This window comes from Euleptes europaea, chromosome 5, assembly GCF_029931775.1.
Source record: "Euleptes europaea isolate rEulEur1 chromosome 5, rEulEur1.hap1, whole genome shotgun sequence".
Lineage (NCBI taxonomy): Eukaryota > Metazoa > Chordata > Lepidosauria > Squamata > Sphaerodactylidae > Euleptes > Euleptes europaea.
The window spans coordinates 88,169,295-88,197,264 of NC_079316.1; the positions used below are offsets into that span (position 1 = coordinate 88,169,295).

General features: G+C 44.7%; 1 protein-coding gene across 2 annotated transcripts; it reads left to right on the top strand.

Annotated features, from left to right (window-relative positions):
• The first annotated feature begins 2,377 nt into the window (after positions 1-2,377).
• PLA2G12B (phospholipase A2 group XIIB) lies at positions 2,378-26,576 on the top strand. 2 transcript variants are annotated; one of them, XM_056850278.1, is made up of 4 exons: positions 2,378-2,648; positions 11,093-11,181; positions 15,235-15,400; positions 26,448-26,576. In XM_056850278.1, exons 1-4 carry the CDS (start codon positions 2,414-2,416, stop codon positions 26,564-26,566), a joined length of 609 nt encoding a protein of 202 aa, XP_056706256.1. In that variant the 5' UTR covers positions 2,378-2,413; the 3' UTR covers positions 26,567-26,576. The 2 variants fall into 2 exon arrangements, with proteins under 2 accessions (XP_056706256.1, XP_056706258.1); XM_056850280.1 differs by having other exon boundaries at positions 11,093-11,169.
• Positions 26,577-27,970: the final 1,394 nt, after the last annotated feature.

The following is a 27,970-nucleotide window of genomic DNA, read 5'->3' on the forward strand; positions in this document are numbered from 1 at the left end:
GCAGAGGAAGGCACTGGTAAACCACCTCTGTTAGTCTCTTGCCATGAAAACCCCAAAAGGGGTCGCCATAAGTTGGCTGAGACTTGACGGCACTTTACACACACACACACAAAGCGACCATGCGTTTTCGCCCCTAGTCTCTAGTCACCACCCACCTTATGTGTGCACAGGGTTGCCAGGTCTCTCCTCGCCACTGGTGGGAGGTTTTTGGGGTGGAGCCTGAGGAGGGCGGGGTTTGGAGAGGGGAGGGACCTCAATGCCATTGAGTCCAATGGCCAAAGCGGCCATTTTCTCCAGGTGAACTGATCTCTATCGGCTGGAGATCAGTTGTAATAGCAGGAGATCTCCAGCTAGTGCCCGGAGGTTGGCAGCCCTAGGCATAGGAGGATAGGGACTTAGGTCTTTTCTTGGCCAGCCTGACTTTTGGGAGGCAGTTTATGCTATCTCGGTAAGGTTGCCACACCGCAGCTGGCGATGCCTGGAAGTGTTGTGGGGGTAGGGACCATTGGGCCAGCATCATGCAAGCATGCTGATGTAACTTCAGAAAGCAGAAGTGACATCATGGGATGCTCCGGGATTAAAAACAACACCACCATGTGATGTCATGTACCAGCACAATGCCAGCATGCTCCCCCTAATTTGCCCTCATTTTATCTCACCAACCTTTCAGGTGCTAGCCTGTAATCCCAGCCGACTTCTGGGAACACCTGAGAAGCATGATCAGGGCTTGCTGTAGGTGTTTATAGACCACTGGGCACAAGTTATCACTACGACCTGCCATCACCCCACACCCATTGCAGCTACATTAGAGGGGCTGGAGCTTGAATGGCACTAGCTGACCTTAAAGGAGTGTGACAGAAGTGGGCTCTGTTAGAGCTCGTCCTACCAATTAAGGCAACCTTCTTGGCAACCCTATAAGGACCTCCAGAGGTTTATTTGCATATTATACAACTTGGGCATACAGGCCCTAGCTGCAAGAACTCCAGCAGCCATCTTAACGGCAACACAGCTTCTTCTTCCCAGACACTACCAGGAGGCAAAGGGCCTTTCCTCCAAACAGTAACTCATTCTCAACTGGACCATAACTCTTTACTACACCTCACAGAAACCTAAAGCAGGCAGATCTCCATGATCTGGGCCATGGTCAGTTAGAAGGCAATAGGCTTAATCTTTCAAAATATACTGAGGGCATCCCCACTACTAGGGTTGACAACTCCGGGTTGGGAAATACATACCTGGAGATTTTGGGGGCGGAGCCTGAGGAGGGCAGGGTTTGGGGAGGGGAGGGAGTTCAATGTCATAGAGATCAGTTCACCCGGAGAAAATGGCCACTTGGGCCATTGGACTCTAACAGCTAGAAATCAGTTGTAATAGCAGGAGATCTCCAGCTAGTACCTGGAGGTTGGCAACCCTACCCACTACACTGGACATTTCTGAATACAGCTGTGGCATTCCCATTTTACAGACATTGGTAGTACCCTCTGAGAACTGAAGTGATGTGCCAACAAGATGTGAGAATTCCATGTTTTCATTTTATGTTGCTGCTGTACACAAGAATGTCTTATTTTGTACGTTTTGCCATTGTGACCATGTGTGTTGTTTCCTCAACAGTTTTCCTACCACAGCTGGGTTTTCCTGTTCTGTATAGGTGAATGGAGCAAAGGGGGGATCCTGCAACTGGGAAAACCTGGAGTAGAGGAAAACAAAACCTATCTTTGAGAAAATATAGGTTGAGACCATCTTGTTCGTGGTTCTCCCTATGTGGACTTTGCTCAGACTTGCAGCCTCCAGGCCCTGCTGCTTTGTACAAGTAATTTGCTACACTTCCCTGTGTGGAGTGAGGGAAAGGGGTAGGGTTGCCAACCTCCAGGTGGTGGCTGGAGATCTCCCACTATTACAACTGCTCTCCAAGTGATAGAGTCCAATGGCCAAAGTGGCTATTTTCTCCAGGGGAACTGATCTCTATTACATTGAAGTCCCTCCCCTCTCCCAACCCAGAGCTGGCAACCCTAGAAAGGGGGCTGTAACTGGGGAAATTGTCTGGAGTGGGGATGGAGGGAATTGTATCTGCCTTAGAGCCTGGTTTAGATCAGCCCAGATTCCTTGGCGTTCCGCTGCTCTCAGCACCCACCTGTGGGTTGGGCTGGCCCTGGGAGCAAATAAAATAGTCTTCCAGATTGGGCAACAATCTCAGCTCTTTGAGCTCTGCATGGACCAAAGAGTCTGAACTTTGCGCTTCCTAAGAGAGGTGATCTCATCCTGTTGCCCAAGCAGTGTATAAAGTCCATCAGAGGGGGTGTAAACATGCCCTGCATTCAAAACACCCCTGTCCTTACGGTCCTCTCACTCTCTCTCCACAGGTCTTCTTGCCTTGACATTCTCAAGGCCTGGATTTTGTTTGGGCTATCTCAGGATGAAGTCAGTAGCCAAGACACTGATTCTGTGCTTGGCCTTGACTATAGCTAAGTGCTTTCAAGGGACACCGCAAGACAATACCATTCACCCAGCAGCCCCGCCAGAGGAAGGCTCTTCTGATTGGGGAATAGGGACTATCCGCGATGGCTTTGAAGCAGTGAACAGCTATTTCGACTCCTTCTTGGAGCTGCTAGGAGGGAAAAATGGAGTCTGTCAATTCCGGTGTAGATTTGGTAAGCTCTTCTACTTTTCCTTTGGGTCAGGGCCAGCTGGAATGTTTTGATGGTAAACCAAACTGTTATTCCTTCTCCCTCGTGTCTTACTATGTCAGCATTAACTGAGAATTGATAGTAATGTTTTACTGTACTTTTAATAGCTACTGCACTGTTGTGTAATGTGTTGTGCATTAGTGAATCTGGACTAAGTACACAGGAACACATGAAGCTGCCTTCTACTGAATCAGACCCTTGGTCCATCAAAGTCAGTATTGTCTACTCAGGCTGGCAGCAGCTCTCCAGGGTCTCAGGCAGAGGTCTTTCACATCACCTACTTGCCTCGTCCCTTTAACTGGAGATGCCGGGGATTGAACTTGGGACCTTCTGCATGCCATGCATATGCTCTACCACTGAGCCACAGCCCCAAGTACTATCCAAGTACTACTACTAACATGTCTTAAATACTCCTTTTGATACGCACAGTGACTAAATCTACTTTTTCATTGCACTGTGCCAGTTCCAAATTCAGTTTGCCAAATTTAGTTGAGCACCAACATGGAAAAAGTCACCTTGACCCTTTGAATAAATAGATATGGATGGGGAGATACAAGGATGCCAGCAATGCAGGAGCATCATCCAGCCAATGAGCTGCCAAACTGTTCCTCCTCCCAAATTGCAAGCAAAAGCCCTTATCTCACTCTGTCAGTGGTAGAGCATCTGCTTGATATGCAGAAGGTCCCAGGTTCAATCCCCGGCATCTCCAGTTAAAGGAACCAGGCAAGTAGGTGATGTGAAAGACCTCTGCCTGAGACCCTGAAGAGCCGCTGCTGGCTTGAGTAGACAATACTGACTTTGATGGACCGAGGGCCTGATTCAGTATAAGGCAGCTTCATGTGTTCATGTGAATAAGGGAGGTCAGAACCCCTCAAATTTTGGCAGTCCAGGAGGTTGACCGGGTTGTCTCTGCAGTTAGGCCATCTGTGCTTCCAGTACACTCTATTTCAGGAGGCCTAGCCTTAACAAAACAAAAGGCAGCAGTTACTTCAAATATATTCTCATGGGAATCAAGGTTCCTGGTGAGCATCCCCTATTGGACTAGAAATCGTATGTACCAACTAGTTGCTCAGCCCCTGACTCTGGAGATTCACATGTGGTTTTATCAAACAGGAGTCCAATGGAGATTGACAGATTTTATCCTAGCATAAACTTTAATGAGTCAGAACTAGGATTGTCAGCTCTGTGTTGGGAAATACCTGGAGATTTTTTTTGGGGGGGGGTGCCTCTGCATGGTATAATGCCATCGATTCCACCCTCCAGTGCAGCCATTTTCTCCAGAAGAACTGCTCTGGATCACCTGGAGATCAGTTGTAATAGCAGGAGATCTCCAGGTGCCACCTGGAAGTTGGCAACCTTAGTCAGAGCTCACTTCATCCAATGTATGATGTGCGCATCCATTAGATCAATCCATGTCTATACACCACAGAAGGGGTGGGGCAAACGTTACAAAGAAAGGTAGGCCTTGTCTCTGGATAGGAGCCCAACAACGCAGTTTTCAATCAAGAAAGTTGGTGCTGTGCACTCTGCTTATTTATTTAGGGACTGATTCCCGGAATTCCCTTCTGAAACCTTCCACTGGTATAACCTGGCAGAGCTGATCTTCTTAATCAGTGGGCAGAGACATTCAGCAGCTCCCTGGGTGCGTGGCTGGTTTGAAGCCATTATCCCTTTTTTCCATGCTTGCTGTCTGACAGTGACAAGATGGAAATGCCACACATTTAGATCTTAAATCTTCTCTGTGTTTTTTTTTAAACTTATGACTATGCATTTTGCTTTTGTAATGCAACAGATGCTCGATTAACTCCTAAATTGGTACTAATGGAGTCCCAAGGAACTGTTCATCAGCTTTCTGCTCATATTGACAGATGGGTTTCTTGTTATTTGCCCTGACTCTCTTTTGCAAATTCAAACAGCTTTGCAGCTTTCAAAAACACATAGGCCTTTTATGCAGGGACGTTTCCCCCGTGGTCATTCCCAACTGCTTCGGGGTTTCCTTTTGATTATTTATTGCCTTTTCTGCCCTTCAGAGGTCGCCTCGCTCTCCCCATGTGTTTTGCCGGCTTTTTCCAGATTCGGGCTAAAACAACATCTGGAAAATGTGGGCAAAAAACGCAGGGAGAGCGAGGTGACGGGCGGGAAAGGCATAAATAATCAAAGGGAAGCCCCGAAGCAGTTGGCAGGGTGACCGCGGGGAAACGTCCCTGCATAAAAGACCATACAAAAACATGGTATTTTATTACCACAAATACAAAGTATTACATATACCGTAGTTTAGAGCTAATTCACATGTTGACTTTTATAGCACATAACTAAAAAATTAACTAAGCAAATGGAAGTTTGGAAACACCTGTATTATACATCCAGAGAAGCTGCAGAGGTGTCTGTTGCAGCAAAATCAAACAGAAGTCCAGTGGATCCTTAAAGACTAATGAAATGTATTCAAGCATGAGCTTTTGTGAGTCAGAACACTTCATCAGACGCAAGGAGAGAACAGTAATAGGAAACGTATTTATATTTAAAGTTACAAATTACAGAAAGATGGGTGTGGGGAGATGGCACAAAGAGAGCGCTGACTCACAAAAGTTTATGCTGGAATAAATGTTGCTAGCATCTAAAGTACCACTGGATTCCTGTTTGATTTTGTTAAACTACACAGGCACGTTTATCAGACTGCCAGGATTATCTACAGCTGTTTGTGCAATTGCCCACAGACCTGGGGAGGGGATATCCTGTCCCTTTATTAGAGACTTAGGGCGCATTCACACATGCTGAATAATGCATTTCCTATGCACTTTGCAGCTGGATCTTAATGTCTGAAATGGCAAAACCCTCTTGCAAACTATCACCAAAGTACATTGAAAGTGCATTATTCAGCATGTGTGAAAGGGCCCTTAATTTGTGGGAGCAGGCCAATGAAGCTTTTCATGGCATGGAGGTAAATACAATCACCTGGTAACTAACATCCCATAAACGACAGTATATTTTTCTCCAGGCAGTTGGCAACCCTAGCTATTGTCACGTGTACTGGGTTTATTGCCATGTAGTGTGGTGGATAGCCAGTAGCTTCTTAGAATAAAGAGCAAAATGAAGGTGGGAGGACATTTGCCAGCCAATGTTGAACCTGCCATGACATGGTCCTTGGCACTGCAACAAGGACGAGGCCACCTTGTTCTTCCCAATGCTAACAGCGAGCAGGGCAAGCACTGGAGCTTCTGACTCGACTACAAGGGCTGCAGCAGTCTACTAAGTTTAGGGTTGCCAGCTTTCAGGTGGGGTCTGGAGCTCTCCCAGAATTGTAACTGATCTCCAGATTACAGAGATCTCTTCCCGCAGAGAAAGTGGCAGTTTCAGAGGGCGAATTATGGAATTGCATCCCCCCCCCCCCACTGGGCATTCTCCTCTATCCAAAGTCTGCCCTCCCCAGGCTCCACCCCAAATGTCCAGGAATTTCCCAACCCAGGGCTGGCGACCCTAATTAAAGCTACTGCAGGTTGGGACAGCCCCTCCAACCTTCATTCCACCCCTAGATCTTCACACACCATAGAATGGGGCGGGAGAATGTTGAGGTGGGGCAACAGGTAGCAGCTGGCAAGTATTATTTTTAGATGCTACCAATGCTTAAGAAATAGACTTCCTGCATATAGAAAACTAGCACCCTTATCTCTGCTCTGCTTACCTCATACAGCCTCAGGATCCATTTTGGGGTATAAATATTGGTCCTTTGGCTGTTCATAGTGCGTGTGTCTCTTGGATCCATGTACCCACCCCCATTTGCATGGGGGCCTTTCTCCTTTGCTTCTGGAAACACTGGGGGTTTTCCTCCTTAGCGCTGCTCTCCTGGATGTCCCTTCAGGACTGGTAACTATCACCCTTCCCTGAAACCCTAGTCCACCTCCTCCCTTTTTCTCTTCGTCAGCTCTTGTATGCCTTGTGTGTGTGCGTTCATTGCTTTGAATATATTTCTTTTTTTAATTGTTTTTATTTTTTAATAAAACCCATTTCAATTAGAACAACCGCATGCTCATTTGAGAGTTCTAACAGGGGACAATCCTGGTATATATAGGTTATTGATCCCAGTTGCCCTCTCTCACTCTCTGTCTCTAGCTAATTACCCCAACTTATGCTTTTAATCGCGATGTAGAACCTCTTCAAGCCAATTTTTTAAGACAAATTCTGGGTTTCCCTCGCTGTGTGTCCTATTACGCAATCGTCTCTGAACTAGGCCAAAATTTGTGCGAAACCAAGGCCTGGTTATTAACTGTTCGTTACTGGCTTAAATTATATTTTAGAGCGGAGCACGGTTCTCTTTTATCTGTATTATTAAAAGAACTTCATAATGCCTCCTGGGACAACTTGATTTTGACTAAAATAAGATCAATTGGAGTCTCTCTTGACGACTTGGTTCCATTTACAGAGGCGCACATTTTTAAAATAAGCAAACATCGTCTTTTAGATATGGAGTTTCAATGGTTGCATCCTACTCAACCTTCTGTTTGCTCCTCAGCAATGTTGTGCCTTTTGAATAAAACAGACAGTATTCCCCATTATTTTTATAATTTGGATATCCCTACTCTCCGTAGAGCTTTTTCTCTTGCCAGGGTCAATGCCTTCCCATCTAGGATACTGTATGGAAGGTTCCATCAAATCCCAATCCAAGAACGGACTTGCCCCTGTAATTCAAATTCCTTGGATACAATCGAACATATTCTATGTGATTGCTGTCTATACGAAACACCTCGTAGAAAATGGTTATTAGACAGGTAAAACTTGGGATGTAACCAGTTTTTTAAAGTTAAATGTCAATCTCTAATGAATGATTCAGCTCCAGAGGTTACTGTGGATGTCGCCAGTTTTTTAGTAGAAGTGATAAATGTCCAAAAACGTATGGCCTCTCATATCTGATGTTACTGGCTATGATTTTATTTTATCGGTTTTAAGATTTATTACCATTGTTTGTATCAATTGTAACAATTTATATGCCATTACAGGTTTATTATGATTATGATTATTATGATATGCTTCATTGATGCAAGATACATAAGGAAATGAATGGTCTCTTAAGATGAAGTGTTTTTGTTTCTTAATAAACCCTTTGCTAGGGTCATGCAAAAGAAAATTGGTAAATTTTGGGTTTGAGTTCATTGGGCCTGATTTTGTTCGGTAAACCTGGAATAAGCCAAATACCCATACCGGTAAAGGGGTATTTGGCTTTATTTCTGGATTTACAGAAAGAATTCAGGCCCATTATAATCTATGGGGATTTTTTCGACGCTCCTGTGGGGGCATTTTTGAAGGTAGAGTCACCAAATTTGCAGCGTGGCTGCAAGGGACTCTCTTTAGGCTGTCACCGAACTTTGGTGAACTTTGGGACAGGGGATCCAATTTCATGGGCCCGCGAAGGGATTACCCCCATTCTCCAGGCATTTGCAAGCTGAGCTGTCCATCAGTTTTCAGGTTCAGAAGTTCAGCATTTCTGTGGACTGGTGGAAAGAGCCGATTGGCAGGCTGATGCCAAAGAGTCTGGGGGCTCCCTTCATATCTGGGGCGCATAGATGATGTCCATGCAAATTAGTTTCCAAACTGAGGAAAAAAGCTTAAATGCAAGAAAAATAAGGCCCAAAAATATTTCTTTTGGTGGCAAATGACAACCTGTGAACAGTCCTTTATTATAGTAATCAAAAATCTGATTTCAAGAGATGGTCATGGGGAAACAAAGCCAGTACTCGGGGAGACCTTGTTTTTGAAAGCAGGTTTTCATGGAGGGAGGGTTGTAATATCGGAGCCAGCCCAACTCTCGACCACAAGGGCTGTTCTGAAGGAGATTGCCTGGTGGTGTGAGCAGTTGTCGAAGCCGGTTCTTTTTAGTTGGAGGGTATATCCCTCCGGGCGGGACTGGGTGAGCCCCATCATTTAAATAACCCTTATGCTTGATGCAGATCAACCCACTGAATGGTTGTCATACCAAGTTGGCTCCAATTGCACAACCCCTACCTCAAAAGGGCCCCAGTCAAAAAATAGAAAAATGCATCTTAGGCGATTCCTGAAAAAACCGAATAGATATTTGGTATTTGGCTTTGGGCAGACTCCCAGGTTTGGGTATTCGGTCTACCCGAAATCCGAATATTGCTGAAATGGCTAATTTCGTGTTTATTTTTGGTTTGGGTATATTGATATGCACAACCCTACCCTTTGCCCATGCTTGCTAGTCTACCCCTGACAGGCTTTTGATGCTGCCAACTAGAAAAGGCTATCCAGAGCCCATGATCAAGAGATTTCATTTTAAAAATAATGAGCAAAAGCTTAGCATCTAATTTTTGACAGGGTTGTCAGTAGGTTAAGTTCCAGGGTGTATCATGCCAGCTATACAATTCCATTTTAACATGTCTCTGCCAAATAAATATGGATAAAAGCTAGTTTCATTGACATGAGGCAATTAGCAAAAGTTCTGGCTGAAATAAAAAGCAAGGAGAGGGGAAATTCTCATGACAGGTGGAAAGGGACTATTATTTGGGTTAAATGGCTGAGTCCTCAAAAGCTGCAGAGGCCAAACAAAAAATAAAATGTACTTTCGTTCCCACTAGCGAGTGTAGAATATTATTTTCCTTTCTGCAAATGTGTTTTACGGCTTGGATCCTAAGCCATATGAGTGGTATTCTCTCGCCCCCCGCCTTGTAGCCTTCGGTGTCTCATGCCTTTATATATGTGGCAACTGGTGGAAAATGGGGGAGGTGGGGACTTATGGTGTGTGTATGTGGGGGGGGGGCATTATTGGCATCATTGACTTGATGACCAACTTCTAGTGTGACCTGGAAATGACATCATTACAATCTAGCATTCACCCAAAATTCCATAGTTTAACCCTAGAGTTTTGGGCAAATGCGAGAACATTACCTGATGTGATGACGTCACTTCCAGATTGCGTTGGACGTTGCATCCTCATGCTGGGGACCCTGATCATGCCTCACCTTGCACCAGCCATTTTCCTCCCTCCACACAGCTGAGTGGTGGCTGGCAGTGTAGGGTTGTCAGGTCCCTCTTCGCCACAAGGTGGCGCCTAAGGAAGGTGGGGTTTGGGGAGGGGAGGGACTTCAATGCCATAGAGTCCAATTGCCAAAGTGGCCATTTTCTCCAGGTGAACCGATCTTTATCAGCTGGAGATCAGTTGCAATAGCAAGAGATCTCCAGCTAGTACCTGGAAGTTGGCAATCCTAGGGCAGCGGTAGGGGGCTGGGAGATATCCCTCTACTAGTGGGAATGTGGTAACCCTAGTTAAGAAAGGGCAAAAACGAATGGTTGCTTTATCCTCCTTTAACCCGTTTCAGCCAGGATTCAGCCAGGATCGAACGCATGCGTTCCGCCTAATGTGCGTTCGATCCTGGCTAAAACAGGGATTAAAGGAGGATAAAGCAGCCATGCATTTTCTCCCTAAGAGTGAATGTTTGGAGAGTCCATCAATCACCTGGCAGGGTCTGGCAAGAGGAAGCTGTGATGGCCATTGTTAAAATGGCTGCTGGGTTTTTTGCAGCTGGGGCGTCTAGGTCCAAGTTGTTTATATGCAAATCAAACCTGCTGAGTTCCTTCACAAGCAGCTGGGATCAGTTCTTTGGGGAAAGTGGAAGCTCTTCCTCAGTTTCCATTATAACTAGATATTTGATATTTGACAGGTGACCCCCACTGGCCCACTTCATTGTTCTCCGGCAGCTAGAGATATTTACATGATTAAACATTAAGTACCGGCCACCTGAAAGCAAATGACTAGGAGGGTGAACAATTAACTCCTCTCCATTGGTCTGCCATTTGTTGACAGGAAAATATTTTAAAACCAGTCTGCAGCCCAAACTGTCCAAATATAGGGGTGAACCACTGAGTGGAGGGCATTTTTCTACATTTTTTCCGCAGAGACAATATGATGATTCTCACGCATGGGTGCGCCGAACCCCTCTTCTAGTGGAATAGCAATATCGCCCATGCGCAACAAAACAAAAAAAGGGTGGTTGTCGCTGTGCGGCGATTGATGACGATACTACCCTCACTCAAAAATCCTAATTTTTAAGGCACATCCGTAAGGAAATAAACCAACGTGGCAACTGGGGAAATGCTGAAGGAGGGAAGACGTGTGAAACCTCAGTGCTCAAAGTGATTCCGACCCTAGCAGATCAACGGCTAAGAAAAGCAGGAATAAGTTGTGCTTTGGGGAAATCCCTAGAACAGAAAAGAAGGGTGCATTCTTTTGTGCATGGCTTTATATTGCTGACGATGCCCAACCAAACTGATCTCCCTTGCTTTTTCGGAAACCACAGTCCAAGCAAAGCAGTGCCTTTACTTGTTGTTCAGCACCCTCCTGAAGGGCTTTGTATAAAACTATTCATACTAATTTTCTCTCTCTCCTTTGGCTTATGTTCCAGGAAAGGCACCGTTGCCCAGACCAGATTACAAGGCTTCGGAGCCCAATGGTTGCAGTTCCTATTTTCTGGGTCTCAAGGTACCCGAAAGTGTATGTACTGCTAACATCCACTTTTCCATTGAAATAATTTACTAACCCAAACAGCCAGTGAGAGAGATGCCCTTTATTAGTAATTGCCAGGCCCCTTTTTGGAAGGGGATAGTGGAGTAGGCGAATTCTGCCTTGACAGCCGCTCATGCCATGCTATTAAGGGCCAGCTGCCAGAGGTGATGGCTGGCCAGTAATGGCAAGTCAAAGGACATTGTATCATCAGACGGCTGCCCATTTCATGTGCGATTGGATTGGCAAATCACCAGAGCATTCAGCTCCCAACTGTTGGTGGCAACTGCAAGCAAACAAATAAATCCTCAGGATGCGAACTGCATATGAAAAAGGCAGGATACAAATGGCCAGTTAGCTCAGCTGAAAGAGAGAAGTTCTTGTAGGGTTAGCAGTGATGGTTGATTCCATCCCTGCTGTGAAAGTATTGCCACTGTGAATGCAGAGGTTTCCCAAAGAGTGCCTACATCGTTTCCCCTTTTAGGGTTGCCAGGTCTCTCTTTACCACGGCCAGGAGGTTTTTGGGGTGGAGCCTGAGGAGGGCAGGGTTTGGGGAGGGGAGGGACTTCAATGCCGTAGAGTCCAATTGCCAAAGTAGCCATTTTCTCCAGGGGAACCAATCTCTATCGCCTGGAGATCAGCTGTAATAACAGGAGATCTCCAGCTAGTACCTGTAGGTAGGCAGCCCTACTGATTTTCCACCCACCCCTGCACCACTAGAGGAGTAGCTATATCACTATAGTGGTTAGAGTGTTGGACCAGGATCTCGGAGACCCGGGTTCAAATCTCCACCCTGCCCTGGAAGCTTGCTGGGTGACCTTGGGCCAGTCACACACTTTCAACCTAACCTATCTCACAGGGTTGTTGTGAGCATAAATTGGAGGAGAGGTGAACCATGCAAGCCTCTTTAGGTCCCTACTGGGGAGAAAGGCATGGTATAAATGAAGTTAAGTGTGGTGTAGTGGTTAAGAGTGGTGGTTTGGAGCGGTGGACTCTGATCTGGAGAACCAGGTTTGATTCCCCACTCCTCTACATGAGTGGTGGAGGCTAATCTGGTGAACTAAATTTGTTTCCTCGCCCTCTTAGAGCTCTCTCAGACCCACCTACCTCACAGGGTATCTGTTGTGGGGAGGGGAAGGGAAGGAGATTGTAAGCCAGTTTGATTCTGCCTTAAGTGCTACAGAAAATTTGCATATAAAAACCAACTCTTCTTCTTCTTCTACTCTGTGATGATGACTTTTTGTCATTTTCTCAGCTGAGGTCTAGATATGGCTAGTCAACTTCTGTTGAATGGCAATATTTACAATTGCAACATCTGTTGGTATCTAAACATGGCCCCCCACATTAAGTGCCTCAGAGTCCCCTTTGCTCCTGGAAACTCTAATTGAGCTGATGCAGAAAATAAGACCTACAATATTTGTCTGTAAATATATGATGTCAGTTAATAAACATGATATGCAGAGTCTCAGGAATGAATGGAATAAGGAGCTAGGTCGTCCTATTTTGCCAAAGCAATGGGATATAGCCATAAAATCTATACTTCCTCTCTCCGTGGATCTTATATTGCGACTCATTCAGCAAACAATTATGTTTAGCATATACTGGACACCACGATGACTCTTTAGCAAAGGACTGTCAAGTCAAGTGAAATATCTAGCTGTTGGCATTGTAATTCACAGGATGTGTCCCTTAAACATATGCTTTGGCCATGTCCAATCATTCAGGTTTTCTGAGCGGTTATTAGATCAGTTTTGTATTAGAATGTTCACTGATTTCTGAGGACTCTTCTGTACTTTTAAGCTATCTGCCCATCTCTTGGAGGCTAACCAATGGTCAACAAAAATGGACACTGTGTCTTTACTACAGTTAAAAGACTCATGTTGCAACATTGGGGAAGGCCCACTTCTGGTAAATCAATGGACTGAGGACCTTAGAGCTCTTCCAACATTTGAGCATGTATAAATGATATTTTCATATGGACTTGGAAACCTTTCATAGAAATTTACATGTATATCTGCCATCACTGTTATATTTTCATCTCTACTTTATGCATAGCTTTTTCTTGATTTCTTTTTTTAGCTGGATTTAGCTGCAGCTTTTGAGTTTTTCTCCTTGTTTTCTGAGATTTTTTTTGAAAGAAAGAAAGAAAGAAAGAAAGAAAGAAAGAAAGAAAGAAAGAAAGAAAGATTGTACCAAAGCAGGTTTCAGAAAGAATGGAGCAAAACAGGGGAAAGAGTGGAAGTGAATGATTGAAGCATGACATCATGTGGATGCTCTGAAAAACAAAACACTGTAAGCTGAGACGCAAAATGAAGCAGAATACCCAAGTAACAGGAATTCTGGAGGAGCCGTAGGTTGCTATAGAGAGGCAATCCAAAGAAGCTACATCAGCATTTAGATATTATCCAGTTTAGAACTCATTAATAGACACCTGGCCTGATGCCAAAGGGTGTTCTTGCCGAAGAACAGCGGCAGCATCTGGCCGTTCAAAGCTTACAAAGAATATATACATAGCAATGTCCCCAAGTTCCTGCCAACATCTTTCCAAGTGTGAATTGCTGCTTGCCAGCAGAAGCCACTCTCTACACCGTCTTGTTTCCTGGGTGCTGCTTCATCCTTCTTTTATATTGGGCAGTGAATTAAGTATATCATTGTTGTTTGGGCATTGCTCCTTAGTTCTGGACTCTTCAAATGATTTGCTAAAGGAAAGTTGTCCAAGGATGTTTCCTGAAGTAGAGTGTTGGGTTGCCTGCTTCTTTGAAATATTCAGGTCAGCGGTAACTGGGAAGGTGCAGATGGGTAATGGGCAATAGATTCTTCTCGTTTAGTTACTGGAGCAGTTAAAAGCCAGAGGCACTCAAGAGATATTGATCTTGGTTCATTCCCAGGACTGAAATGAGAATAGGCTTACCAAGTGATTCACACTCAGTGCAATATACTGTCATCTCATAGTTTATGTGTTCTAGAGAAATACAAAGTGTTTGCTTATCCTGGCATTGAGCCTGAGTATTGTAACTTCCTATAGAGCTCTGGGTGCTTAATTCTGAAATAAAAAGGGTTTAAGCCTGGCTGGAAGATATAAATGCTTACCTGGATAACTTAGATGAGCAAGTCAAGCATGTGCTTAAATATGAAAACGTGAAGCTGCCAACTGGGTCAGACAACTGATCTGTGAAGGCCAATATTGTTTGTCGGACAGAAGCTCTCCAGGGTCTCAAGCAAGTGTCTTTCACATCAACTAGTGCCTGATCTTTTTAAATGGAGATGCTGGGGATTGAAACTGGAACATTACAATTGCAGAGCAGAGGTGAAAAGAAGATCGTTTACTCTTCTTGTATAATGCACAGTATGTTGCAGCATAGTCTAGTGGTTAGAGTGTAAGGATAGGATCTGGGGGACCCAGATTCACATCCCCACTCAACCATGGAAGCTTGAGTCAGTCACACACTCTCAGCCTAACCTACCTCACAGGATTGTTGTGTTGATGAAATGGAGGTGAGAATGTTGTAAGCCACTTTGGATCCCCGTTGGGGGAAAAAGTAGGCAATACAATAAGTAAATTAATAAAATAAATAAATTTGCCCTGGAAAACTGAGCTTTCTGACCTCTCTTTGTAATGACAATACCTTCCTTATGCTGCTTGCACTTTTTTTTGTGCATGTGTGTACGTATCTGCATCTTAATGTACCTCATTATGCATCTGATGAAGTGGGCTGCGGCTTACAAAAACGTAACACCACCCTACGTTTCCCTACCTTCGAAGTGACTCAAGGCTCTTTAGCTGACATGGCGACCCCTGCAGAATCTATCCAGTTAAAGTATCTTGGAAAGACACTTGCCTGCATCCTTGGAGACCTGCTGCCAGTCCAAGGAACGGCAGTGGGCTAGACAGCCCAACAGTCTGATTCAGTATAAGGCAACGTCATATGCTGCAACTAATACTTTCAGAAGGGAATTTTGTGTGCCGCATTTTGGACCCAGAAATGAAACATGCAAGAATGTTCTGCGTCTGAATTCTCTCTTCCCTTTCCGCCCTCTGTGCAGCTGGACCTGGGCATCCCAGCCATGACCAAGTGCTGCAACCAGCTGGATGTCTGTTATGACACCTGCGGTGCCAATAAATACCGCTGCGACGCCAAGTTCCGCTGGTGCTTGCATGCCATCTGCTCCGACCTCAAGCGTAGCCTTGGCTTCGTCTCCAAAGTGGAAGGTGAGTTTTCCATTCAAGCCGACAATATGTAGGCAAATATGTAGAGCAAGGAGGGCCAACTTTCTAAGCGGTGGCGGCAGGGATATTCACCAGTGCCAACTACTTATGGTTCAGTTCAGATGTCGTGTTAGGATAGGCTATCCATGGCTACTAGTCAAAAATAGATACTAGTCATGATGCATGCCTATTCTCCAGTGTTTCAGAAGAGCATGCCCATTATATTAGGTGCTGTGAAACACAGGCAGGATGCTGCTGCAGTCATCTTGTTTGTGGGCTTCCTAGAGGCACCTGGTTGGCCACTGTGTGAACAGACTGCTGGATTTGATGGGCCTTGGTCTGATCCAGCATGGCCTTTCTTATGTTCTAATGACAAAACGTATAAAATAAGACATGCTTTGTGTGCAGCAGCAACACAAAATGTAAACAGGGAATTCTCATATGTTGTTGGCACATAACTCCAGTTCTGAGAGGGTACTACCAATGTTGGTAAGATGGGAATACCAAAGTTGAATTCAGAAATATCCAGTGCAGTGGGGATACCATGAGTATATTTCGAAAGATTAAGCCTATTGCCCTCTAACTGACCATGGCCCAGGTCATGGAGATCTGCTTGCTTTAGGTTTCTTATGCTCCTATGTTCTTATGTGTTTTGAGAGCGGCCAGATTAATCTTTTCCCCACCCATCGGCTGTTTTTGTGTGTTTGTGTGCAGATGATTCCCACCTCCCATCACAAACCTCTAGACCCTCTTTACTTCGAGGGCTTCCTGCTCTCCATGAAAGGAAAAATCCTGGTGTGGAAATAGACCAACCTGAAACTTTTAAGTACAGAAAAACTACCAGAAACTGTGGCTCATTGGTCTTATGGGGGGTATTCATTTCCCAACAAGATCTGTATGGATTGGTTAAGAGCTGCAGCTAAGTTGGACAAAAAAAGTATCTTGCAGGCTACCAGTTGGCTTTCTCCAGCATTGATCTTCATGAGGACTCTATGGCCATTTATTCATGGTAATTAGCAGCGAGTTCCAGGCTGAATTGCCCCGCATATTTTTTTGAATTTTACATGCTGAACCGTTATTCCGGAAGTGACTGCGAAGCCGGCGCATACCTGCTTCGCATTACTAAAGAGCTCACTTAACATGATCTTTGGCGTTTGCCTCAAAGAATCCTCCTCAAAGAACCATGCAAAACAACAGCGGCGCCTTAGCTATGCACATGCCAATGACTCTGAAATCAGGAACAAAGGAGCAGGCGAGTGGCGGGGGTGGAATTTCTCCTTTGGGGGCCGTGAATAGGCATTTTTTAAGTCACATTTTTAAAAAGAGCTTTGAGTGAGCATCAAAATTGACCATGAATAAATGGCCTATATATCTCAATACCCTTGTTTCCAATAGGAAATGAACCCTAGAAAGACTGCACTGAACTTCCCTCCATTTGGGAAGTGATGCCCACCTACTCCTTTTAAAGAAAGCCAACCTTTCCTTGAATAGTAAGATAAAGGAGCTTTTTAAATGTAATTTTTGAAAGGCTTGTTACTTAAGATGACAACAGACTTTAACAGGGCATCTCATGACCAGTATGTTCCTTGGACAAATGTTGTGAGATTCAGCTTCTTTCTCCTAAGTACCACTTAGGTTCAGCTTAGGGCAATTAGATGGCTAAGAGGTCGCTAATTTACTTTCCAAGGGTAACAATTAAGACAAATGGAGAAGTTCATGCTTGAGTGCTACAGTCGCAGACTCATTGTAGAGTCCTTCAAATGGTGTCTCCCGTCATTGGCTTTCTGTCTCATTAGGATGATTAAACATGTGTAGATTGTAGTCGTTATAGTTGTACTGGAAAGAGAAAAGACAGACAGCAGCAGCAGGCTTGGATGGTTTATGCTGTAAAAGCATCTGAACCAAGTTGCTCATCCATTTCCCCAAAACCCTTTATAATGACTTTGTTTCAGTCTCCGCTGCTCATAACAGGGGACAAAAGGCTAGTTTCCGCCAAGATTTGTGCTAAGACGGTGTCATTAGGGTCCAGTTAATTTGCACCAAGTGCTACCGTCTCGATGCTCCATCTCCCATTTAGCTGCAACAGCTGTTGTGGCTGCAATCCAGAAGGGCAATGAAAAATTTGATACTCTGTAATATCAGGGAAGGGTTGTTTCAGGTGAGTTTGTTCACTATTGTGTCAGCAGCAGAGGCTCAAGGGCATTTCCCCCCTCACCGTCTTACTGCTTCACTTACTGCTTCGCTCTGTAAGAACAACGTGGCTTCCTGAACTCTTGCGAGATTACTTATCCTTGCTAGAGTTTGGCCACCATTTTGGTCGCCCTGGTGGCCGAACGCTGGCGAGGAGAAGGAATATTAGGATCTGGCATGTATGGCTTGCCATGCTGTTCTTGGAGAGCCAGGAAAACCGGGAAGTAAGGAGAAGGGGATGTGGGCAGCAACTGGGCTGGCTGGCAGGTAATGCCGGTGGCAGATGAGATGGGAGATTGATTTGCTGGGGGCAGGTGAGATGGGAGATTGCTACCCCCCAAAATCTGCTCCCAGGTTGATTGCATCAAGTTGCCTATTATACTAGGCTTTTACCTTTAACATTATACATGGCTATCATACATGGCTAACATATGATGGACATGTGTAGGGCTATTGAAAAAAAAATTCGGTAAAGTTCTGATTCGGCAAAATTCGGTTTGTTTTAATTCAGGAAATACCGAAGTCCGAACTCCTCCGATTCGGATCCATGGAATTCGGTGCCAAGTTCCGAGTTCGGGAAAAAATTCGGCCGAATAAAGCCATTTATTCGGCTCCGGGGGGTATTTTGGGGGGTAGAGGTTCCAAACTTTCAGGGTAGCTTCTTCTTGCAAGAACCCTCAAGGTTTGTAACGATTGGGTCGGGGGGGGGGCGAAATATGGGCCCCGAAAGGGTTCCCCCAATGTGCATTTTTATTCCAGTTACAGCACACATTCCAGTTACAGCACACAGTTACAGCTCCTCTGAAGCTACGCTGAAAGTTTGGGGGCTGTACCCCCAAAAATGCACCCCCTGCAGCTACGGAAAGGAGCGAATGTGCACATGCACCCCCCCACACAGGGATTTCTCTCTCACACAAACAGATACTCTCTCTTTCCCCCCCTGGCCCCGCAGCAGCTGGGCTCACATGCTCAATTGTGACTGATTGGCCAGAAGAAGACCCTGCTTGGCCACCGATTGGCCGCTGGAGAATGCTGCTTACTAACTGACAGTTATGCTACTGTGCCGAACCCTGAATTTGCCGAATTTATTCGCCGAACACCCCGAACTTGCCAAATTCAGCTCCCCGTTTTCCCGCCTTTTTTGAGTTTGGTTCCATCCAAACTAAAAACCGCAGAATCAAGGGAATTCGGCTGTTTTTCGGTTCGGGATGAACCGAATTGACAGCCCGAGACATGTGAGAAAGAGGCCCACGGTTAAATGCATATCCCCTCATATCCATCCTATGCAAGCTAAGCTGACCGCAAGGGCCAGCTGTATCATAAGGCAAAGAAACACTCATTTTCTCCTTATGCTCAGTAGGGCTTTGGATTAATATTTCTTTAAATAGCAATGGGGGGGCCTCAACTCTCTCCTCACCAACAGATACACAGTGCACAATGTACTGCACATATACACACTGTTGTATGTCATGCAAGACTGTTGTTCAAAGAAAAAAAGAATCCAGTCTCATTGGACACACATTGTGGTGTAGCGGTTAGAGCGTCGGACCAGAATCTGGGAGACCCAGGTTGAAATCCCCATTCTGCCATGAATCCCACTGAATGATCTTGGGCAAGTCAAGCACTCCTGGCCTCACGGGGAGCTGGTTGTGAGGATAATATAGAAGAGGGGAGAATGATAACAAAGAAAAACTGGGTATAAATGTCCAAATAAACAAAGAACAGCTTTTGGTATGTATAAAGTAACACTCAAGAGCAGGGGCGTCAAACTCATTTGTTAGGAGGGTTGGATATGACATAAATGTCATTTGGCTGGGCATGGCCATGTGTACCAAATAAATAAATACATACATACATACATACATACATAACATACATACATACGTACATACATACATACATACATACATACTATAATATGTAATGCCAGATACTGGAGATACAGACTTTATTAAAGGCACAGGCAAAGTCAATTAATCATATTGTTTTTTACTTAAAACACAAACAAGCTTACAACAACATTCTTACAGTATTGTCTTTTATTTAACAGTCTTATTATTATTGTTTTAAGTATGTTAAGTGTGGTGTAGGGGTTAAGAGCAGTGGTTTGGAGCGGTGGAGTCTGATCTGGAGAACCGGGTTTGATTCCCCACTCCTCCACATGAGCGGTGGAGACTAATCTGGTGAACTGGATTCGTTTCCCCACTCCTACACACAAAGCCAGTTGGGTGACCTTGGGCAAGTCACATTCTCTCAGTTTCACCTACCTCACAGGGTGTCTGTTGTGGGTAGGGGAAGGGAAGGTAATTGTAAGCCAGTTTGAGTCTCCCTTAAGTGGTAGAGAAAGTCGGCATATAAAAACCAACTCTTCTTCTTCTTTTAAGTAAAAAATAAAGTAAAAAATAATATCATTAATTGACTTCACATGTGTCTTCTATAAAGTTTGTATCCCTAGTCCCTGGCATAATTATTTATTTATTTTTTTAATTCTGAACTGGGAGAAAGGCTGGCTGCTTTGGCTGGCAAGCTTGCAGCGGGCTCACCAACCCAGATCTGGACTGGGGTGGGGTGGATGCCTTGGCTGGTGAGCCCGTAGCCCTCCCCCAGTCCAGAAAGGCAAGAAGAAAGAGAGAGAGAGAGAAGAGAAAGAAAGGGGGAGTAAAAGAGGGACAGAAAGAGTGAAACAGATAGGAGAGAAAGAGGGAGAATGAAAAATAGGTAGAAAGAGAGAGGGAGAGGATGAGAGAGAGAAATAGGGAGGAGAGAGAGAGGAAGAAAGAGGAAGAAAGAAAAAGAGAGAGGGAGAGGATGAGAGAGAGAAATAGGGAGGAGAGAGAGAGAAAGAAAGAGGAAGAAAAAGAGAGAGGGAGAGGATGAGAGAGAGAGAGGGATAGAGAGAAAGAAAGAGGGAGTGAGAGAGAGAGGGAGAAAGAGAAAGTGAGGGGAGAGAAAGAAAAAGAGAATGAAGGAGAGGGAGAGAGAGGGAGAGAAAGACAAAGAGGGAGGGAGAAGGCTGCTGGCTGGGCTGGCTGGGCTGGAGAGGCCCCAGGAAGCCCGGAAAGGGGCGGGGGAGCAGGGGCTGGCTGCCTCGGCTCTGTGGACTGGAGAAAAGCCCTCCGTGGGCCGCATCTGGCCTGCGGGCCACATGTTTGACACCCCTGCTCTAGAGCCCATATGTGATGGGGTATAATTTTAAAATAAACGGATTTATAGTGATAAACAGAACTGGCACAAGATTAGCAGGAACATCAAGTGAATACTGATGAGAACGTTGCTATTACTTCTCTCACACCCACACGTGTTTTTAGAATGAGACCAAACAAGACCTTCAGTGGGACGTTTCGAAAGTGTTTGCGAGGTGGTTGACATCATCTCTCACATGCTTTTTATCATGCTGCTCACAAATAAATCTTCTGTCCCCAAAACTGCCAAGGTGGGTGGCGTGACAAGCCCTCCCCTTCACCAGCTGAATTTTCCCTCCAGTCACTATGAACAAAGGTCATGCTAATGTTAACTCACACTGGTTAAATAGCAAATCAGACTCTGAAACGAATGTAATTAACTTCAAAAAGTATGAGATTTGAAAATATCTATTCTGCGATTTTTGAAATGTTGTCATCTAGTTTTTAAATCTCTAAGATACACTGTTTCCATTTCCCCTCAGATCCCCCACCTCAGTGATGTGGGCTATAGACTTATATTTATTTTAAACTGGGAAAAAAATGAAGCCCATTTTTTAGTTAAGAACCATTTACCTCTAGTTGCCCTATAACATTCCATTGTCTAGTAGATCCCGTCTTAAAAAAGAAACCCATAATTGGCATTTCTCAGGATACACATGTACATAACAATAAACCATGTTTTGGTTAAACTGTGGTTTGCACAACAAACTGTGGATACCTATGAGATGCAAGTATCAAATCCCAGTTTGTGTGTAACCCCACTTTGGTCATTTATGCATGGGAGTTTTACCTGAGGTTCATTGTTCCCTGGACCCACCCTTTCCTGTTGGGGATCTATGCACCAGCAGTCTCCAAGCTCAAATAAAGTCCCCGCCCCTTGAAATAATGCTTTGTAATTGGCTTACTTTGAGAGAAGATTCCCCCCAACCCAATTGCTGCATAAAAAAGCATTTTATGAACAAAAAAACGGAGCAATCTGAAAAAAAGGAGAGGTGGGGGGGGAAATCCAAGCCCCAGTTTTAAAAAGCCTTTCTTCTGCTCAGAAAGAGCTCCAAGGAAGCAGGAAGCATTTGAATCCCTGACTCTTTACACGCTGCTTTGTAATTGGCTGTGAGAGAAACCAAGCTTGCGTGTCCTGCGCTTTGCCTTATGCATATGGGGACTTCACCTGGGCTGAGCTTAGGGGAGAGGGAAGAATCAGGTTAACAGAGGAATGTGAAGTCCCCGGATTTGTGAGGCCTGGCAGCAAGGTCATCTCTAATGGACGGAAAACTCATGCATAACTCCAAGGAACAACCGAGACAGACCAGGGGCAAACGTGAGTGAAAGTACGCATGCATAAATGACCTTTGCCTGTTTTTTGCCTCCCTCCTGCCTTCTAGCTGGGAGGACTTTCTCCGTATCCCAGTGATTCTGTGGCTCTAAAGGGCAGTGGTTTAAGAATTCAGACATCACAACAAACTGTAGATAATAAATTAGCTATAAACCCTAGTTTAAAATCCTGGTTTTGTGCAATTGACAGAGTGTATATATTGGTTTTTGTAGGTTATCCGGGCTGTGTAACCGTGGTCTTGGTTTTTTCTTTCCTGACGTTTCGCCAGCAGCCGTGGCAGGCATCTTCAGAGGAGTAACTTCAGAGAGAGACACTGTCCTTCAGTGTTACTCCTCTGAAGCTGCCTGCCACAGCTGTTGGTGAAACGTCAGGAAAGAAAATACCAAGACCACGGTTACACAGCCCAGATAACCTACAAAAACCAATGAACTCTGACCATGAAAGCCTTCTACAATAGAGTGTATATAATTTCCTGCCTCAGGGAGTTCACTTCGCCCTTCACTTCAGACCTTCTGTAAGTAGATGGAATCTAGAAGACAGTCAATATGCTTCCCTTGATTCTGCGCCCTTGGGTCAGAATATTGTTTTATCTGGTGCTCAGAATCTTAATTAGTTGCTGTTATATGCATTTTTTCAGGCGCCTGTTGGACTGTCTGCATTTGGATGTCACAACTAACTCAAGTTTGATCCAATTTGGCTGATTACTGTGTTCCCTGAACACATTCTCCTACTTGCTTCCCTTCTCTTGAATTACTCTCTTCTCGATTGTCTTCCTTTAAGTGTGCTCAGGTAGTGAATGGCCTCGTTCCTCTAAGTGCCATGCAAATTTATGGCACTATTTAGTTTATCATCATCATACCCCTTAATCCCTTTTCCAGACACCTTCTAATACTTAATAAACGTCATGATGGTTATAAATATTGACTAGGAAATCCAGAAGGGAGGAACAGGGACAAAGGGGTAGTGTGTTCTTCATGGATCAATGCAGGCAGGGCTAAAGCAGTGAAGAAAATTCCCCCTCTTCACCGAGGGTTTAAGGAGATTAGTCACAAGCCCATCATCACTCAGTAGGATAGGGGAAATTGGGCCATGCTGTTCCTGGGATAAGGCCAATGAGCTGCCATGAAATATTGTATAAATGTCCCATGACAACTGAGTCGCAGCACATTTTGCTCACGCCCGGCTTCCTCCTGCAATCGAAACAGCAGGTTAACCCCCAATGCAGCGTCCGTCTTGCCTCTTTCCAAATTCTTCAGTCAGACGGTAACCTTTTTATTTGCAAAGTGCCTCAGATATGTTTATTGAATTAAATATGCATATAACCCTTTAAAAAATAACCCATTGTTTCCAAGCAGGGAAGCAGTTACTGGGGGTGAAGAGTCACCGTTTCCAGCCAATAAGTGGCTTCAAAGACACAGAACCAGCTTCTCCAAAGTTTGATCCTAGACAGACGACTGTAGATCTGAACAAGCACCCCTCTGCAGTAGTCAAATTTTCAAATTTCAATACCTTTATTGGCATACCATCAAGCAACAGTAGTCCCAGCACTCATCTACACATATCCTTTCCTTTCTTTTTATTTCCATAGAAGCTCATTGATTTACTGATCTTGAGCAGCAGAAAAATTTCATCTTCTTCATTTCTTTTTGGACAGAAGGGATAAAAGGACTGAGACAAATTTTGCTACTCCAAAGTAATCTTGCGATCACTATCTCTAAGCAAATAAAACAGAGATTCCAAAGTGAGGGTGGTTTCTGATCCATAATAGTAGGCTTAACATGTGTGTGTTAAGTGCCGTCAAGTCGCTTCCGACTCATGGCGACCCTATGAATGAAAGTCCTCCAAAATGTCCTATCTTTGACAGCCTTGCTCAGATCTTGCAAATTGAAGGCTGTGGCTTCCTTTATTGAGTCAATCCATCTCTTGTTGGGTCTTCCTCTTTTCCTGCTGCCCTCTACTTTTCCTAACATGACGGTCTTTTCCAGTGACTCTTGTCGTCTCATGACGTGACCAAAATACGACAGCCTCAGTTTAGTCATTTTAGCTTCTAGGGTCAGTTCAGGCTTGATTTGATCTATAACCCACTGATTTGTTTTTTTGGCAGTCCACGGAATCCGTAACACTCTCCTCCAACACCACATTTCAAAGGAATCTATTTTCTTCCTATCAGCTTTCTTCACTGTCCAGCTTTCACACCCATACATAGTAATAGGGAATATGATGGCATGAATTAATCTAGTCTTGGTGGCCAGAGTCACATCCTTACACTTCAAAATATTTTCTAGCTCCTTCATGGCTGCCCTTCCCCCTTCTGGATGCACACCTTAACGTGGTGAGGGGGTTTGTGAGTGTCAGGGAAGCTGAGAGCAATACCGTAAGGGGTTTAGACTCTATCAAGAGACTAAACTCCTAGCAGAGTCACTCAAGACGGAATGGTCACAGCTGAGACACCAGACGAAGATGCATCCACCCCCTTAAGGGATCAATGGCCACATCCGCAGAAGAGAACAGGCAGTTCCAATGGGGATGGGGGTAGAGGAATCCCTGAAGGTTAGCTACTGGGCAGCAGCAGTAGTGGAAGGTGACACTGGCGGAAGATCTTTCGTAGACAACGGCAGTGCCACTACGGCTAACTCTGGTTAGTACTGCACAGAAGAAGGCACTGGTAAACCACTTCTGACCAACCTTTACCTTGAAAACCCTATGATGAGACAAACCAAAATGAAAAAAGGCTTAACATAGTAATTCCTAATATGCTAAAAGAAAATGTCATTCAAGCAGAACATGGAGTGATGTGTCAATCTTATTAAGGCCACAAGGGCAAATTCTATCAGAATAAGGCCTGTTCAAAAATCTTTCTTGTAAGACCATAGGGGATAAGATATTTAATCTTGCAAACAAAAAAGCTCTACAGTTGGGTGGAGTTGTTAAATAATACATACAGGAGTGGGGAGATCTCAGGAGAGAAAGGACAAGTGTGAACAAACTCAATGATCTCTGAATAGACGACTTCCATAACCAATTCTTAAAACTCGCCTTGTAATCAGAGGGAAAGTTTTGGTTTACCCATGGCAGTAATAAGAGTAGTTGTCATGCCAACTAATGGCAGTTTCTCATCGATGGCTTGCATCCAACCCGATGTGAAAGTGTCCCGTTTCAGGGCAGCTAATAAGCCATTCTCAACAACAACAGCTTAAAGGCATAAAGCCATGCTCTTGATTCCAAAGGTATTTGACCAAATTCCACCCATAGTACAGCATTTGAGACACAACATGGTACATTCAACAGTTTTCTTAACAAGCGAGTGAGGGATGATACTTAACATAAGAGAGCAACCATGATGAATGATACTTAACATAAGAGAGCAGCCCCTTTAACATAAGAGAGCAGCCCCTATAACTTCTTTATAATCAGAGCATTGTGGGGGGTGTTGGCAGAAAGGGAAATCCTCGACCGGTGTTTCAGACCATGTGTGACAATGCCTCAGCTGATGCCTCTCTGTCCAGCTTCCTGGCTCCACACCCTGAGTAGTGATTAAAATAAATGCCTCTACGCTAGTGATTTAAAGGCAGAGCTCCCTTTGCTTCAGAAACGGGTGCATCTTTGCCCTGTAGCAGTCACATTGCTATAGTTGTTATAAGGTACCCAAAACTCTTTTTAAGATATAGACTTTTTATTTTTTACGATTTATCTTTGGCTGTATCCTGGGAAGGCTTCGAAGAGGAGATGCAAGAAATGCTGTCGTTTTTGGGATGTCAGGGTTATGTCTGTTGTGTGCAGAAGGAAAGAATAACCCTACCCAGCTAGCAGACAGCTGAGCTCGCTCTCTGTCATGATCTGTGGATATATGCTTGTCTATTGATATATCTTTACAAATTCTATGCCACCTCTCCAGATATATGCTTGAGGTGGATCACAAAGTAAAAACACTGAAATAATAAAAGCGACAGTATAACGTAACAGTAATAAAAACAAGCCCTCAGCATAAAAACAGCACAATACAACAGCAGGAGACTGAGTGGGGTGGGAACATGGGGGGCATCAGCGATGGCGTGATGTCACTTCCAGGAAAACCCAGAAGTGATGCCAGTCCTCTCTAGGAATTACCAAGAACTCTATGGTTTTACTGGGAAACCCGGAAGTGATGTCACACCATCACTGATGGCTGCACCCCATGTCCCCCATGGGTTGCCAGGCTGGGCTCCGCAACCCTATGTGGCAGCCATTTATTGGTTGGCTGCACCGCCATGGGTCATAATTCCAAAGGTACCTGCAGGGTCAAAAGGTTTAGGGACCCCCTGCTCAGTGAAAAATTGTGCTAATACTCCTTTTCCTTTTGCTGCAGCATGTGAATCGGTAGCTGATACAGTATTCAACACTGTTTGGACTCTGGGCTGCCGCCCCTTCATGAACAGCCAGAGAAGTGCCTGCATTTGTAACGAGGACGAACGAGATGAATTGTGAGATGAGTCCCTGAAGTTGCCTGGCCCAGAGGATGCTGCCTTCACGTGTCTCTTGCTCCAAAGAAGCTTGGCCTTCCAGTCCCTGAACACGGGCATAGCTGATAACAGCATGGTTAGGGAAGCAGATCATTGCAACCAGCAGATGCATTAATTGCAGCTTGTAGGGCAGGACTGACTGAGAGGGGAAGGCAGAGCTGGACGCTGCTGTGGCCCAACAGGCATTTCAGGGCCTCCTGATAACTTCCATCTCTTTCCCAGCATATCTAGACTTCATAACAGCCCTCTATAAAAAGGGGTGCGCATGAACATTTCATGACCGCGGATAAAGAGACTGCAGTGCGACTACAGTCAGATCCTATAGTAAACGAGTACAGCAGATCTCTTGCCATCGCAAGACAAGTGTGCCACCACAACTTTTCAAGTGGTGCCAGGCCACTCACATTTCCCTCACTTTCCTCTGCTAACTTGTGGGAGGGGCTGTGGCTCAGTGGTAGAGCAGCTTCTTGGCATACAGAAGGTCCCAGGTTCAATCCCTGGTGCCTCCAGTTAAAGGTATCAGGTAATAGGTGATGTCAAAAACATCTGCCTGAGACCCTGGAGAGCTGCTGCCAGTCTGAGTCGAGAACACCGGCTTTGATGGGCCAAGGGTCTGATTCTGTATAAGGCAGCCTTGTGTGTCCAAACTCTGAATTACAGAGGGGGAAAGGAGTTATCACTCCTGGATCACAGATGCTCAGCAGGCCATTGGTTGAGGGAGCTGCTGCCCTTGGCACAAAGAGGGAAGGAACAACAGTACAACAATCCATCTTGGTTTTTGGAATTGCCATTAATTTTATTCCCAAGAAGTCCTTACTCCACTGTAAAAGAGACAACAGATATATCACCTAAGAAAGGAGGAGAGAAAGAAACAAATGGAGAATGGAGGGGAAGAAAAGTTTATAATGCAGGTGGTTGTAAACTCCACTTTTATTAAATAACATACGTAATTCAAAACTACAGAGGTTGCCGAAGAAACATTTTCAATTCTCTGTTCTAGCTATGAAGAGTTACTGTTATTTTACAGTTTGAGGAGTTACACAGGTATATAGTTTTTTTTACAATCCTTCTTCCAAGGTATAATAGTCTCCAGATCTTTGTTTCAAAAAGTTGCTCATCCAAAGCTCAAGTTCTGCAGACTTTTTTCCTATAGTCCTCTTATGGAAAAAAAAAAGGGGGAGGTTCCATTACTAAACAGAACCTGCAGCAAATCTCTGTTATCTGACTCTCAGTTATCTGAAAACCTGCTTTTTGCACTGCGGTAACATTTTGTGTTTCCCGACGATTTACATTATATGTGCCTGATAGTGTTGGATTTGATTCTTCTCTGTGTTCCCATAAAATAAGAATGTCTCCCTTTTTTCACACG

Coding starts and splice junctions, on each gene's coding strand:
- PLA2G12B (XM_056850278.1), top strand. CDS start 2,414: ATGAAGTCAGTAGCCAAGACACTGATTCTGTGCTTGGCCTTGACTATA. Junction 11,182..15,234: donor GTCTCAAGGTACCCGAAAGT/GTATGTACTGCT, acceptor CCCTCTGTGCAG/CTGGACCTGGGCATCCCAGC. Junction 15,401..26,447: donor CTTCGTCTCCAAAGTGGAAG/GTGAGTTTTCCA, acceptor CTTTTGCTGCAG/CATGTGAATCGGTAGCTGAT.